At 37.3% G+C, this 14230-nt stretch overlaps 1 protein-coding gene across 1 annotated transcript in view; it reads left to right on the plus strand.

Moving 5' to 3' along the window:
• Positions 1 to 801: 801 nt before the first annotated feature.
• The window catches only part of cttnbp2 (cortactin binding protein 2), a 52483-nt gene continuing 39054 nt past the window's right edge, over positions 802 to 14230 (plus strand). The window contains exons 1-2 of the mRNA XM_055173319.2: positions 802 to 1124; positions 4011 to 4118. Of these exons, the coding sequence (XP_055029294.2) occupies positions 1044 to 1124; positions 4011 to 4118 (189 nt within the window). The 5' untranslated portion in view covers positions 802 to 1043. The remainder of the gene's footprint in view (positions 1125 to 4010; positions 4119 to 14230) is intronic.

Consider the following 14230-nt stretch of genomic DNA (forward strand, 5'->3'; position numbering starts at 1 on the left):
AATTATCTGTTCCTGATCTGTTTTTTTAATTACATCACAATTGCTGTAATGTAGTGTTGAAATCGACCCGTGAATTTTATTGTAAGAATAAGAATTTTATTGTAAGAACAGAAACACATGGTGCCACACTCTGAAAGATGCCTTATGCCCTGCATCCCAATTCACAGATGTGATTATTTGTCATGAATATCTATTATCTATGTATTATCTGTGCTAATAACAGTGTGTTACAAACTGTAGTATGTTGAAATGAGTATCTTTAAATATCGGATGGTCTACAATTCTACTGAATTAATAAACAAAATTATTGTAAACAACTGAAATGCAATTCTGTTACGTCCAAGTGCAAACTCTTTTCTTACGCACAAATGCGTACTTTCCCCCAGAATTATGCTCTGTGTAATTTTGTTATTTGGAGTTCTTTTCTGTCCTCCTGTGTGGGCATCATGATGTAATATAAAGTAATATGTGCAGGGTGTTTTACGTCATAGTGTTTACGTGCTCTACACAAACACTAATACAAATTTCACTTCTTTAGTTTCAACAAATTATGTTAAACCCCCTCTGGCTGTTTAGTGTGTTTTGTCACTTGAAATGTATAATTTAGGTCTAGTCAAGATGCTTGCCTGCTTGTCAAACAGTGTGATTGTGTTTTCATAAGCCTCAAATAACATTCATATTCATCATTTATTTAAACAAATCCTCAAATACAAAATAAATTGGCGACACAGAGGTTAACCCAAGCAGTGCTAAAATAAGATCGTATTCGTGTCACTCCCTCCTCATGGACTAGGTTGACACCTCTTTTCAGGTTTACATCTGGACTGTGTTCACGCCTACATTCATTTAACGCAACCTGCTCGCGTTCAAATCTATTCCTCACCACACGTCTACAGCTTTACTTTACATTTAATGCTGGAAGATGAATAATTGGCTCTTCGAGATTTGTTTGCAGCAGTGTAATAGTTAAATCAGTGCCGAATGCGTTATTTGATGTGTGTGGTGGTGTCTAAGCTTGAGCAGTCCTCCTCTACAGTGAGAAGATGGCGTCGGACGGAGCGAAAGGGGAGCAGCCACCTCCACTACAAACACTGGTAACCAGTGGTCTTGGGGGCGTCGAAGCGGTGAGAACCATTTACACATAAACTGACACTTATCAGCCATAATCACAATGACCGGAAATGTGAATGATAACGGGAACGAGGTAACGTTAATATAATAGAAATCGTGCAGCGGTGGGAATCACATCAGTGGATGTGTTACGGTGATCCGTATACGATGTTTGGAGGAGACTGGAATATACAATTCGCGCCGCTTGAATGTTACTTTAAAAATGTGTCATTTTAAAATATAAAAACCGTATCGTGCCCTTCACAAAACACAATATTCTATTAGTACACGGTTATTTTCTTTCGTGTCTACGCGGTATTTGTGACATTACCATGGTTAGCGCACCTTATTTTTTGTCACCGAACGTAGAACATTTATTTGCGTGTATAATTTGTTATATTTACGTTATACGTGTCACGAACTGAAAGCGCGATTATGATATCGACGAACGGTTTAAACAAAATCACGATTTTAGCACGGGCAAATTACGGTGCTGTGGTTAGCTTATGACCGACTTTAACTGTTTAACTGACACACTTATCAGTTAAATTGGTAGTTTATATATAGTTATATGCATATATTTATATTTAAATTGTATATTTTATTTCACTGTTGCACTGGAATAATAATATTCATTATATATTTTTATATATTATTATTATTATTATTATTCCAATGCAACAATGAAATATAATTAATAAAAATATATACAGACCCTTATATATTTATACGTATAAATGAAATTTTATATAATTTAATTTATAGAGTTTATGTGTGTGGGTTGGTCAATTTATAATATGCATAATTGCATAATGCAGTAATTAAGCATAAATAATTATGTATACTTAAAAAGTGACATTATTGAGTCTTATGACACATTATCAACAAATGTGCAAGAATGCACTCACCACCCTTAAAAAAATCAATAGTACCCCCAGGAGAGGTGCTAGAACCCTACAGTACAGTGGTCTGCTTTAATGCTCAGAGGTACTCCTTGCTCTCATTTGTATTGATCTGCATGCAGTGTCTTACGGTAAAGGGCGGTCTTTAGTTGATTTGTCAACTGTAAGATTTGTATCTCATCTTACCCTCCATCTTTGTAAATTAATTTGCATGACAGGCCAAACGTCATTTGAAGTGCTATAACCAGCCATACAGCAAATTCTTACAAATGATTGTTCTCATTATTCAGTGATACACAGAATAGCACAGAAATGTGGAGATAAAGAGAGATGTAATGAAGCGGAGGTGGATGGGGGTGGGGGCTGTTCACTGGAGATGTTTCTAAATCGGTCTGAATTTTAGTGACTCAGCTGGCATAGTTCAGAGTACTGTGTCACCCAACCAATCTGATCCGCTTTAACTGCTGGATGCCCGTTTACATTTAGAGTTGGGTTGAACAGGTGCACAGGCATCAGCATTGCCCATTGGCCATAGGTGTTAAGCCATAAATCTCTGTCTTGTGTATCTACCAGGACACCTCTCTCAAGGGCTCATGAAAGGTATACTAGATCTATGAGTGGGTCAAGGTGGGGGAAGGGGTTCTGTTTATCAAGTATACTCAAGTGGTTTGACCCATCCATATCCAATCTGGCTTAAGAAAAGCAAGAGAAATTAAAATGGTTTACATTGCATTTTAGAAAGGAATCTGCAAGACCTGGTCAACAACAGCATCTTCCATTGCCAAGTATTGAGTTTTTTTTTACTTCAGCAGTCTCAGGATTGCTTTATATGTAGATTCCAACCAAAGGCTGGAATTGCAAGTCTCATTCTAAAAGCATTATTTATTTATAATTGAAATTTATGTTGTGATCTTAGAGATGTTATAGTCATTAAAAGTGTTTACATATTGTTTCAGAAGTTTATCTGAAGTCTACTGTATGCTATAGGACATTTTTGCATATATATAAAGCCGCACAGCATTTTGTTATGCATACTTTTAGTCCTTTTCAAAAATCTATATTTATTTACTTTATATATAAATACATATTACAGTATATGGTAAGAAGCTGGTCTGACATCTATCTAATGGTCCTCCCAACCAATCACATGATTTGTGGAAAGGTCACTGGTGATTAAAGCTAAAGTTACTGCCCCATAAGAATTTGAAACCCAAATTATTATTCATCCGATCAAATCCTGTAATACAATTGTGCTATTGTGTATACAATATTGTCTTCAATATACTTATTAAATACTAATTTCAACGACAAACTATTAGTCTCTTGTATGTTATAATGTAAAGGATGGATTTCTGGGGCTTCTTCATTTGTTTTATTTACACTGTAGGACATTTCCAACAAAAGACTTAAATAATTAATGTTGTGAAGAAAAGTAGGTCTTGATATTGATATGGTATATCTTATGTCAAATCGAAGGCAAACAGTCTGGTGTGACTATATAATAATGATTTAAGTGTACCAATGCAAATAGGTCTGCTTATCTGGTCTTATCAGATATTGAGTGGTTTTACAGCTGGTGAGCATGTTGTTGCAACTCGCACATTTTCTACATTTTTCACAGTTTTTCTCCAGTACTCCATACAGGGATATATATATAATTTATCACTGTATAAAACTGCAATTGCATTGGTTGCTTTTTAAATTTTGGTTTTAAAACAATAATCTGATGACACATCAATGTCACAGAATAATGGAATTAGTATTGGCTTAACAATTTTCCAAATCAGTAAATCAAATTATAATCCAAAAAAGATCAAATCTGACACAAGTTCAGTTTTCAAATGTAGTTGCTTAATGTTTCTGTAAAAACTTTATACTGTGGGCAGTGCAACTGATGCCCACTCAACACCTTTTCTGCCAAAGATCTGATCGACCATCTTAAATATGCATTGTCATTTTCCTGTTAAAAGGCTCATCTTATTGCTCTGTGTGTTTCAGAAATGTGAGCTGAACATTGATAACCTGAGCAAACCAGAGCTCCTGACCCTCCTGAGCATCATGGAGGGAGAGCTCGAGGCCAGAGATCTGGTCATTGAAGCTCTTAGGGTAAGTGTTCAATCTTTGCACCGGCACCATTAAATGTGTACAGTACACATTAACATTAATTGCACACGTAGTTATTTTCCCCTGCATGTGTGGTTTAAACAAAGTTTACAGAGATTCAGTACAGAGATTTTATAGAGTTGATGCTCTTTTGTTCATGCTCAACTGAAAGTGCGTATCAGAGAAAAGCTTATAGTGACAATTCAGGGCCTTAACCACCATAAATATTGATGCATCCTCCGTATTATTTAGAGTAGCGGTCGATCAATATGGTTTTCCAATTATGTTTTCTTAAAGGAAAAGTTCACCTGAGGTACTTCTAGTGATACAGTAGTAGATGCTCAGGGGGCAGCAGAAAAGCTGAGTTAAAGGGATTTGGTAGGTCATGGTCCAGCATTTGTCCCTGTTTATCCTTGCATTAAGGTCAGATGTTTGCCATGGAATAAAAAAGTTAAAAAAGGATATTTTTGAAATAGAGGTCAGGACTATTGCTTGTTTCTAGGCCAGTATATTGGCAGAATGATGGGCATCTTTTTGAGTCATTCCACCTCTTCACTTTCTGTCTCTGTCTGATTAGTTTATACCCAGCGACTTTAGCAGATCAGTGTTATTCATGTCAATCCCCCTTTTCCGTTTTTTTCCAGGGTGTTTTCCATGCATTTTAGTCACTGCTGTCTTTATGATTCGGTTCCCTTGGCTGCAAGTATTTCCCAGCTGGTTTCCCCTCGCGGATATGCTATCTCTTTCTCTGTTTCTCTTTCCTCTCCCTCATTCCTGTTTCCCTGTCCGCAGCAACCCCCTTAAGCACAATGGTCCCATTTGTTTCTATGGGGTAATGGTAGCCAAACGTTTCTGTGCAGACTTTGAATGGTATATCAGCCATTTTGTTAATTTTGTAGACCATACTGTAAATATTGCAGTTGATACACAGAGGATGAAAAAGCAATCCTATGTATTATTAAGAAGACGTTAGCTATGCGATTAATTAGCGAGCTGAAAAAAGGCTTTGGTGAGATGTATCATTTTTCATTTGAAACAATGAGCGGACGTATTCCAATTAATAATGAAGTAGCATTACTACGAACCTTTTTAAACATGCTTTTAAAAGCAGCCCCGTTCAAACTGTGGCTCAGTTTCTATGCTAGTATCATCTTTCTGGGCACTGAACCTCCAAAGGTATCATTTAAAGGCATATGAATGATATTTCATGGAGATATGTCACTTTGAAAACTGCGAACTGTCCTACAATGAGATCTGGATATACAGTAGATCTATACATGTGAATTATTTTCATTCTTAAAGCCAGAAGTGTTGAATGGAGTAATAGTTCGGAGCCTGAACTGTGTACAGTGGCAGGACTGCAGAAACTACAGACGACTACTACGCAAAAAATATTCAAGGTTCCCACAAGTCCTTGAAGTCCTTGAAAGTTTGTGAATCTGGGGGGAAAAATTCAAGGCCCTGAGAAGTTTTTGAAAATATATATACATAGATACACGTCATTGAAAGTGCTTGAATCTATTTTATGCACGAAGCTTTCTGGAAAAAAATCCATATTATTCCCTGTGTAGTGTAGGATAATATCATAAAGTTCTAGACTTTTTAAGCACACATGCTAAACTGTTCGCGTTAAATGCTTATATCTTCTGTCTGCAAATGTTGATTCATACCAAAATGCTTTTTTTGCATAGTTGTGTTTGACAAATGAAAACGTCTCGGGTTACGTATGTACTGTTGTTCCCTGAGAAGGGAACGAGACGCTGCATCTCCCTTGCCATACTTCCTGCATCCTTGTAACGCCGTCTTTGGCAATATTTCCGATAGTGATATACTTCCTGGCTCCCGCATCACCCTGTCTTTGTTGTTAAGCCTCACCATTGGTTAAATTTGATTTACACATTCAGACGCACTTACCCTTGGAGGCGTCCCCAAAGTGTCACTGCAGTGACGCAGTGCAAGTTCCCTCGAAAAGGAATTTACTGTAACAATGTATCTTAAAAGGTAACACGATGTAACCTTGCTCTCACTTGAAATGTGTCCCCACATTCAGTCCTTGAATTTGAGGGTATTTATTGAACCTGGAAAGTCCTTGAAAGGTCTTTGAATTTGAAGTTAACTAAGGTGTGGGAACCCTAAATATTAAATGCTGAGTTAATTAATTGTTTATTAGTTACACTCTTAAAAAGACTAGTGTGTCATACTATGCCATAGATTTACCATTTTTGGCTGTATGTTAACATAAAGAAATGCTTCTTTTAAGAACCTTTCACTGAAAGGTTCTTTGGGGAACCAAAGAAACTTCTATGGCATCACTGTGAAGCAAATTTTTTTTAAGTGTCATTTTTTCACATTTTATATTTATTTACATTTTATTTTACTAAGAATACAAGCCAAGACTAAAATCCCAGTGCTAGTTTATATGGGTTTATGCTGCTTAGCATTGGTTGTGTACTGCTCTAGCTAATGGAGCCTGAAAGCCAAAAATGTTTGCTTGCTCGGGGTCAAAATTTGAAACCACAAAACCAGATATGCCAGTTAGGTTTTAGTTCGTAAGTAAGTTTCTCATTGTAGCAAGTAACAGTATGGCTTTCTTCCAAAACCCGGTGAGCTGTGTGCTGCTTATATAAGCATCCGCCTTTTTAGAGTAACTGAAATATTTGAGTAAAATAGTAGTTTTTTTTATAGTTTAACCTTTTATCATTACTTTTAAGTATTATATTAACCACACTGATCTTTGTCAAAGTGCATGATGGAATTTTTTTTACTCAAGGGATACGAGCGATGCTCTTTTATGGGGCAGTATACTGCCCACATTTGCGAACAGCTTTCCAAAAGCACAACTTAGATGCCATTAAATGCTATGCACTGCGTAGGCAGTTCACTAGGTTTTGGAACAGAGCCCACATGCATCCTAAGGTGCAAGATGTTCACAGCTAAGTCTCGCTTCAAAAGCATTGGTTCACTTAGTTTTTTGTGTGACTACTAGCAAAACCTTGCCAAAAACCTGGCTCAGGAACATTGATTGCTTGCTATCAGTAACAATCTACCTGCTGTGCAGCTGCTAATATCTTTGCAAAACTGTTTAGCATGTGAGCTAATGCTATTGTTTGCGACAGTAAACATGTTTACCCTCTATACGTGAATGCATATTAAGTGGAGTCCATGTATGGAGCCACAACCTCGTTTTATGTTTACATGGCTGTTACAGTGAGGGACTTACCCTTCAACACATTATTTTTGTGTGCTACATGGTTGTTGCACTGTGACAGGCTGATAAAATAACACAACACACTCTGGATGTATAGGAAACAGAATATAACATGAAAATCAAAAAGGAGAACAGCTTGGTGCTGTTTGCGCTGATCTTTCTCTCCCTCTCTTCTTTGCTTTCGTGTTCTCTACCTCCCCCCCGCCTTCTGTCACATTTTTTATTCTCTGTGTCAAATGCAAAAAGCAGAACCATATTTCTACATACATGATCGTAAGAGTAGCTTAGTTGATCCTCGTGCTGCCACTCAGTTAGTTGTGTGTGCGGGTAAGCGGTTAGATAGACAGCAGTGAATGCTATAAGAAACCCAAAAGCATTTGGATTTATAGATGATCTCAAGATGTTTTTCAGAGCCTCCCATTACGTCCTGCACACATTCTGAACCATTAACACAAAATCAACCTTTCAATCCGAAATGTGTGACATAAATTAAGCGGCACAGGGATCTGAGTCGGACATGTTGTTTAGATTTCTTAAGTATCCAAGAAGGCAACAAAAAACTCAGGAAAAGATTAAAAGTTTAAAATCTGAAATTCCCTTTACCCTATATAAACAAGGTTCCCACGGGTCCTTGAAATCCTTGAAAGTTTGTGAATTTGCTGGAAAAAATTCAAGGCAGGGCTCCAGACTAACTTTTTTCACTAGGAGCACAGTGGCCCCCAACTGAAAATTTTAGGGGCGCAACCGAAAAATTTTGGGGCACACACCGTAAATCAACATGCTAACCAAATATTCAAATTTCTACAAATTTCCACTGTATTACTAATAAATACTTTGATGATAGATGCAGAAAGTACAATGTCCTGTTTCAAATTCAGTGTCACATCACAAAAAAAGGCCAAATTTCCTGGTCGCACATGTGCGACTGGATGTAAAATTCATTGGCACTCTCAAATTTTGGTGGCAAAATGCCACCATTTGCTGGCAGTCTGGAGCCCTGCAAGGCCCTGCCCTGGGAAGTTTTTGAAAATATACATACATGGATAAAGGTCATTGAATGTGCTTGAATGTATTTTTTAAGTTTTCTGGGAAAAAAATTTATATTATTCCTTGTGTAGTGTAGGATAATATCATATAAATTCTAGATGTTTTAAGCACACATGCTAAACAGTTCGCTTTAAATGCTTATATCTTCTGTATGTGAATGTTGATTCATACCAAAATGCTTTTTTGCATAGTTGTGTTTGACACATGAAAACATCTTGGGTTACGTATGTAACTGTTGTTTCCTCAGAAGGGAACGAGACGCTGCGTCTCCCTTGTCATACTTCCTGCGTCCCTGTAACGCCGTCTTTGGCAATATTTTAGATAGCGATATACTTCCTGGCTCTCGCGTCAACCTGTCTTTGTTGTTAAGCCTCACCATTGGTTAAATTTGATATACACATTCAGACGCACTTTCCCCTGGAAGAGTCCCCACAGTGTCCCTGCAGTGACGCAGCGTGAGTTCCTTCGAAAGGGAACTGTAACAATGTATTTTAAAAGGTAACACGATGTAACCTTGCTCTCACTTGAAATGTGTCCCCACATTTAGACCTTGAATTTTAGGGTATTGGACCTGGAAAGTCCTTGAAAGGTCCTTGAATTTGAAGTTAACTAAGGTTTGGGAACCCTGTATAAAGGACTTCATGGAGGCTTTCATTTTGACTGTGAGATTGTTAAATATGATGACAGTGAGTGCCTTGTTTGGGTTATTAGCTGTGTGAGTGAGTGAGCGCTCGGGTCATGGGCACCATGTTAACTTGCTGTTATGTTTGGCTGCGGCCCAGCTGAGGTCCAGCCCTGTTGATCTGACAGCCGCTGCCTCATCAGGCTCTGTTTTAGAGAGATTAGGCTTATGATGTGGAAATGTTGTCTTAACCCTTAAAGCCTAACATCACACAGATATCCCAACATCATCTATTGTTAAGCTATCACAATTACAAAGTCGAAAAGGAAGTCCACATTCCCTTTATCCCATACTGGAGTGTGATATCCTAGATTAAGGAGTTTTTGAATGGAATAATGCTTTACTTTTATTGTAAGTTGTTCATCAAATGACACTTTTGGGATGTGGGAATGCTTGCAATAGACAATTTTTTGTTTTTTGTTGACAGATACCAGGATATAGTTAGTATGAATATGCCAATTAGTTTTAGATAGAGTTGACAGCTTAAAAACAAAACTGTCAGGTGTGGAAGTACAGTCTGTTCACAATGTCATACTGTTCAGTATATATTTTTTTTAAATGACATCCAGTATAATTTCTAATGCACATTTTTACGAGTTAATGTTTTGTCAGGTGAAAAATCAACAGACTTTAGTTGCATATCATGGGGCTTTGTTTTTTTGTGACAGCAAATCCTCTGTGGTTATGTTTAAAAGCAGATTGTACTCTGCGGTCCACTCAGTTCAAAGATATTGTAAGTAATGAGAAAGATTACAGTATATGATTATAATTCTACACTTGAATCATGGAGGGCTTGAATCTTCTTCTAGATGAAAAGTATGACTTCATTAAGTGTCCCGCACAGTCAGGCCTTTGTTGATATGTAGCTCTTCTGGGGCTGTTTTGTCCTTCCCACTGTCTACGGAGATATGCTGTTCTGAAATTAGGCTGAGCCAAGATCCTACTAGCATACAAATTGCTATCCATAGTCTTTTAGGGGGTAGAAATGTGTCCTTGCTTGCCAGCGGACACAGCATTTATACATCACACATCTCCTGTTCCAGTGCACATCTGCCCTATGTGCAGATGTAAGAGAAGACGGATAGGCTGCTACATACATATTAAAAAGCTACATGCATAAAAAGTGGTGTCTTTTATATGCATGTATAATTTATGTACAAGAGAGAACTTGAATTTGTTTGACATGCTTCTCTTACTATTTGTTGTGTTACCAGTAATACCGCTTAACAAAATATTTTTCATATACATTTTTAAGTGCATACCACTACTGCCCTTAAAGCTCTGTTCTTCATTCCTCAAAGCTTAGCAGCCAAATCAAAACAAGGGAGGGGCTGAATAGTCCTTTAAATGTCATTGTGGATGAGGCTATTTCTCACTGAAAACTAAAAGGCAGAGCCGTCTCTTCATCCAGACCCAGTTACTGGTCTGTTGCCAGCCTCCTTCTTTACCTCAGCCACTGCTGTCCTCCTATTTATGGGGTTTAATGTGTTTTTTATTGTACCGCCATCTGTAGGACCTTTGCATAGCCGCCCTAGACTAAAAGCAGTGGTGCAAAACCTACAGTACACACCTACAATTAAACACTATATTTAAAGGCGCTCTAAGCGAATTGAAGCGTTTTAGACCATAAAACATTTTTTGTTACATACCGGAAACATCTCCTTACTATCTGCTTGCTGCCTGTCCGCTGATCAAACTGTAAAAAAACACGATCTCTGTAGACAGCCCAGGCTTCACAAACGGCAATATCAACAAGTGGCCAAACCTAGCATCACATAACAAAACAAAGTATTCCAGCCAATAAACGACAAAAAGGATTTGGGGGTGGGGGTTGGGCGCGTTCATGAAAGCACGGAAGGAAGGGGGAGGACTTAGCTATGCTCCGTCTGTTTGAAAACAGTTTCAAACGTCAACAATAACTAACGTCTCGCAGATTCGCTTAGAGAGCCTTTAAGATGCATAAGAAGAACTGAATATTTTGTTTATTGATAAAATTGCACTAAAGTATTTTAATATTATAGAGCTGTGACCATTACTTCTCAAAAAAATTTTTTTTATTAAAGAGCACCTATTGTCCGATTCACGGTTTTACATTTTCTTTGGTGTGTAAGTGTGTATTAGTACATGTTAACGATATGCAAAAGGAACAAACCCTGAAGTAAACGATGTCACTAAGGATGGGACGGTTAGAAAATTTCATATAATGATTATAGTGACCAAAGTTATCACGGTTATCAATATTATCATGGTTCAAAAAGAACTGATACACACTGAAAACATTTTAACAAGTTTTATTCAGCAGTTTAAAAGCAGCAAACAACAAATACAATTAGCAGCTATATGCACTTTTTTAAGCATAAACATTAAATCAGGGGTGTCCAGCCTTTTTTGTGTGGCAATCTACTTTCAAAATTATAAAGCCGACAAGACCTACCTGCTAAAAATTTTTTTTTAACAAAACACTGATAACACTTTAAATGCGTGTTAGGACTATACTGCATATATCTCTACGTTGAATTTAGGGCTGTCACCATTACTCCATTCTTTTTGAGGAGTTAAAAAAAATCCTTGAGTACATGCCGAGTACTCCTTATAGCGGAATAGCGGAGATGCGGTTTTGATGAAACAAACTAGAAAATGACAACAATTTCAGAAGCATCTCTCTCTCTCTCTCTCTCTCTCTCTCTCTCTCTCTCTCTCTCTCTCTCTCTCTCTCTCTCTCTCTCGTTCGGTCGATCGATCGCGCGCACATACATTGTGCGTGTGGATCAACTCCTGCATAAAGGCAAGAATGTGCATCCAAATTTCGGAAGTTAGACGACTCCGCTACAGCGGGCAGGCATAAGATTTATAAAAACACACTTGAGAAGAAATGCGCAGCACCTCAAAACACTTGTTTCTAAGACCATAATGTCTAAAGTTTGGGATCATTACATTCTTATTATCAGAGGTGGAAAAAGTACTAAAATATTGTACTCAAGTAAAAGTAAAGTTACTTTAATAATATTTTACTTAAGTAAAAGTAAAGTTACTTGTCTAAAAATCTACTCAAGTAAAAGTAAAAAGTAAGTCATTTTAACTTTACTCAGAGTAAAAGTTACTTTTTTTACAGCGGGAAGAGGTGGAGGATTCTAGTATAGTTCAAAAACGACAAGGGAATATAAATCTCAAACTAGTTGTTTTTAATTGTAGGAACATCTTTACAATTAAAGTGCAATAACAAAAAGTAAAATAAAAAAATAAAAAGCTTTTTTAAAGTAAGAAACATTTATGGAATTGTTTAATGATTTTACATGTGAGTTATGCACTTTTGAAGGTGGTCTGCAGCTTGTAAATACAATCACTATAGTAAGGTTGTAATTGATGTATTGCTGGTAACATACATTATTTTATTAAACTATATATAGTTTAAATGAGCATATAATGAGATGAGTGCCATGTCTATATACATTTGACACGTTTATTATCTTCTTACTTCTCTGACCTGGGTACCTGATGACATTTATTCTTCTCTCTCTCTCTCTCTCTCTCTCGCGCGCGCGCGCGCTCTCTCTCTCTCTCTCTTGCTCTCTCTCTCTCGCGCGCTCTCTCTCTCTCTCTCTCTGTGCAATGTCTAATGACCTGTGCATTCTCGAGGACGTTTTGAAGTTCTGTTTGACTTGACGCGAAGCTGCTAGACCTCGGAAGATAATGCGCATGGTATTAAAAACGCGTCGTGCAATTTCGTACTTAAGAGCATGAATCCTACCTTTCATAGAAATGAAACACTCACTTCGCGTCAGTGGAAAGTGGTCGCTTAAATATGACCAGGGGTTTCTTTCATTAGATTTGAACTGAGGCGGGTCTGCATTAGCGCGCGCCTGTCTCGTCCGTCTCCATGGTTCTTTTTGCGCGTTCCCCCGCGGGCCCCGCCCATCAATCATCCGTTGCGCGTCTTTATCTCCTTGCTTTTTTAAAAATATTTTTTACTCAGTAACGGATATGATTTAAAATGTAGCGAAGTACAATACTTTAAATAAAACATACTTAAGTAAAAGTAAAAGTACAGATTTTAAAAACTACTCAAAAAAGTAAAAATACACAAAAAAACTACTCAATTACAGTAACGTGAGTAAATGTAATTCGTTACTTTCCACCTCTGCTTATTATTATAAGCATCTGAACCGAAAACATCCACTTATAGACACTAAACGGGTAAAAATTGCAATAAATAGGCTTCGTTATGGAGCCAAATGTTGTATTTTAGAAATAAAAGCCAAATGCTTGATCATTTTACAGCCACATCATTTTTGTTATGCATTATTTGTTTTGGTTGTTTAAAAACACACAAAAAATTACCAGATTAATCGATCGATTAAGTGCTAGATTAATCGATTACAAAAAGAATTGATAGCTGCAGCCCTAATGAAAATTTTTTTTTATCCTAAACCATGCAAACATATTATATTATACCAAATGCACAAAATAACATTGTTTTTTAGCAATGAAATAGGTGCACTTTAAGACACAGTCCAGACGATCTTTGTTGTGATATAAAGCAAAAAAACCTTCCAACTGTGGCATAGTCTTTTACTCTTGTGAGACATTATTTGGGTTCATGAGTTATTGAGCTGTTTGTGTTGGAGAATTACTATCAAGCCAAAATGTGGCACAGACTCTCACTTTCCCTCAGCCTACATTACGTGCATCCTCAAAATAAATAGCTTGCCATTTCTAATCCCGGTTCAGGTCAGACAATATTTTTATCTTGTTATGAGCTTCTGTGTCTATGCTAAACTCTTTGTCGCCTGCCGTCTTTATCGACATGCGCGATGTCAACAAGTATATTATGAATGTAAATTTCAATTCTCTTTTGTTTTGGTGCATACGGAAGAGCTTCTGTGCTCCAATTGGTCAGCGTCACAGATGTGACGAAAGTCACGAAACCCGGGTGTAAGGCTGAAAACATTTAACAACCTAATCTTTCTGTCAGGACATAAAATGTTGCAGACATGATGGGGGCCCTCGCGCCCATTATATTTTACAAGTCACCACGACACCCTACATCAAACAGATTGTGGCAGATATTGTGTAGTGTAAACCTGGCAAAGCAAAAAAATGAAACTCCTCAGGCTCATGGATCATTCACAGACACTGTCTTGTTAGTTAGCTGCACTAATGCAAGAATATCTGTCCTAG

Source organism: Misgurnus anguillicaudatus, chromosome 15, assembly GCF_027580225.2.
Source record: "Misgurnus anguillicaudatus chromosome 15, ASM2758022v2, whole genome shotgun sequence".
NCBI lineage: Eukaryota > Metazoa > Chordata > Actinopteri > Cypriniformes > Cobitidae > Misgurnus > Misgurnus anguillicaudatus.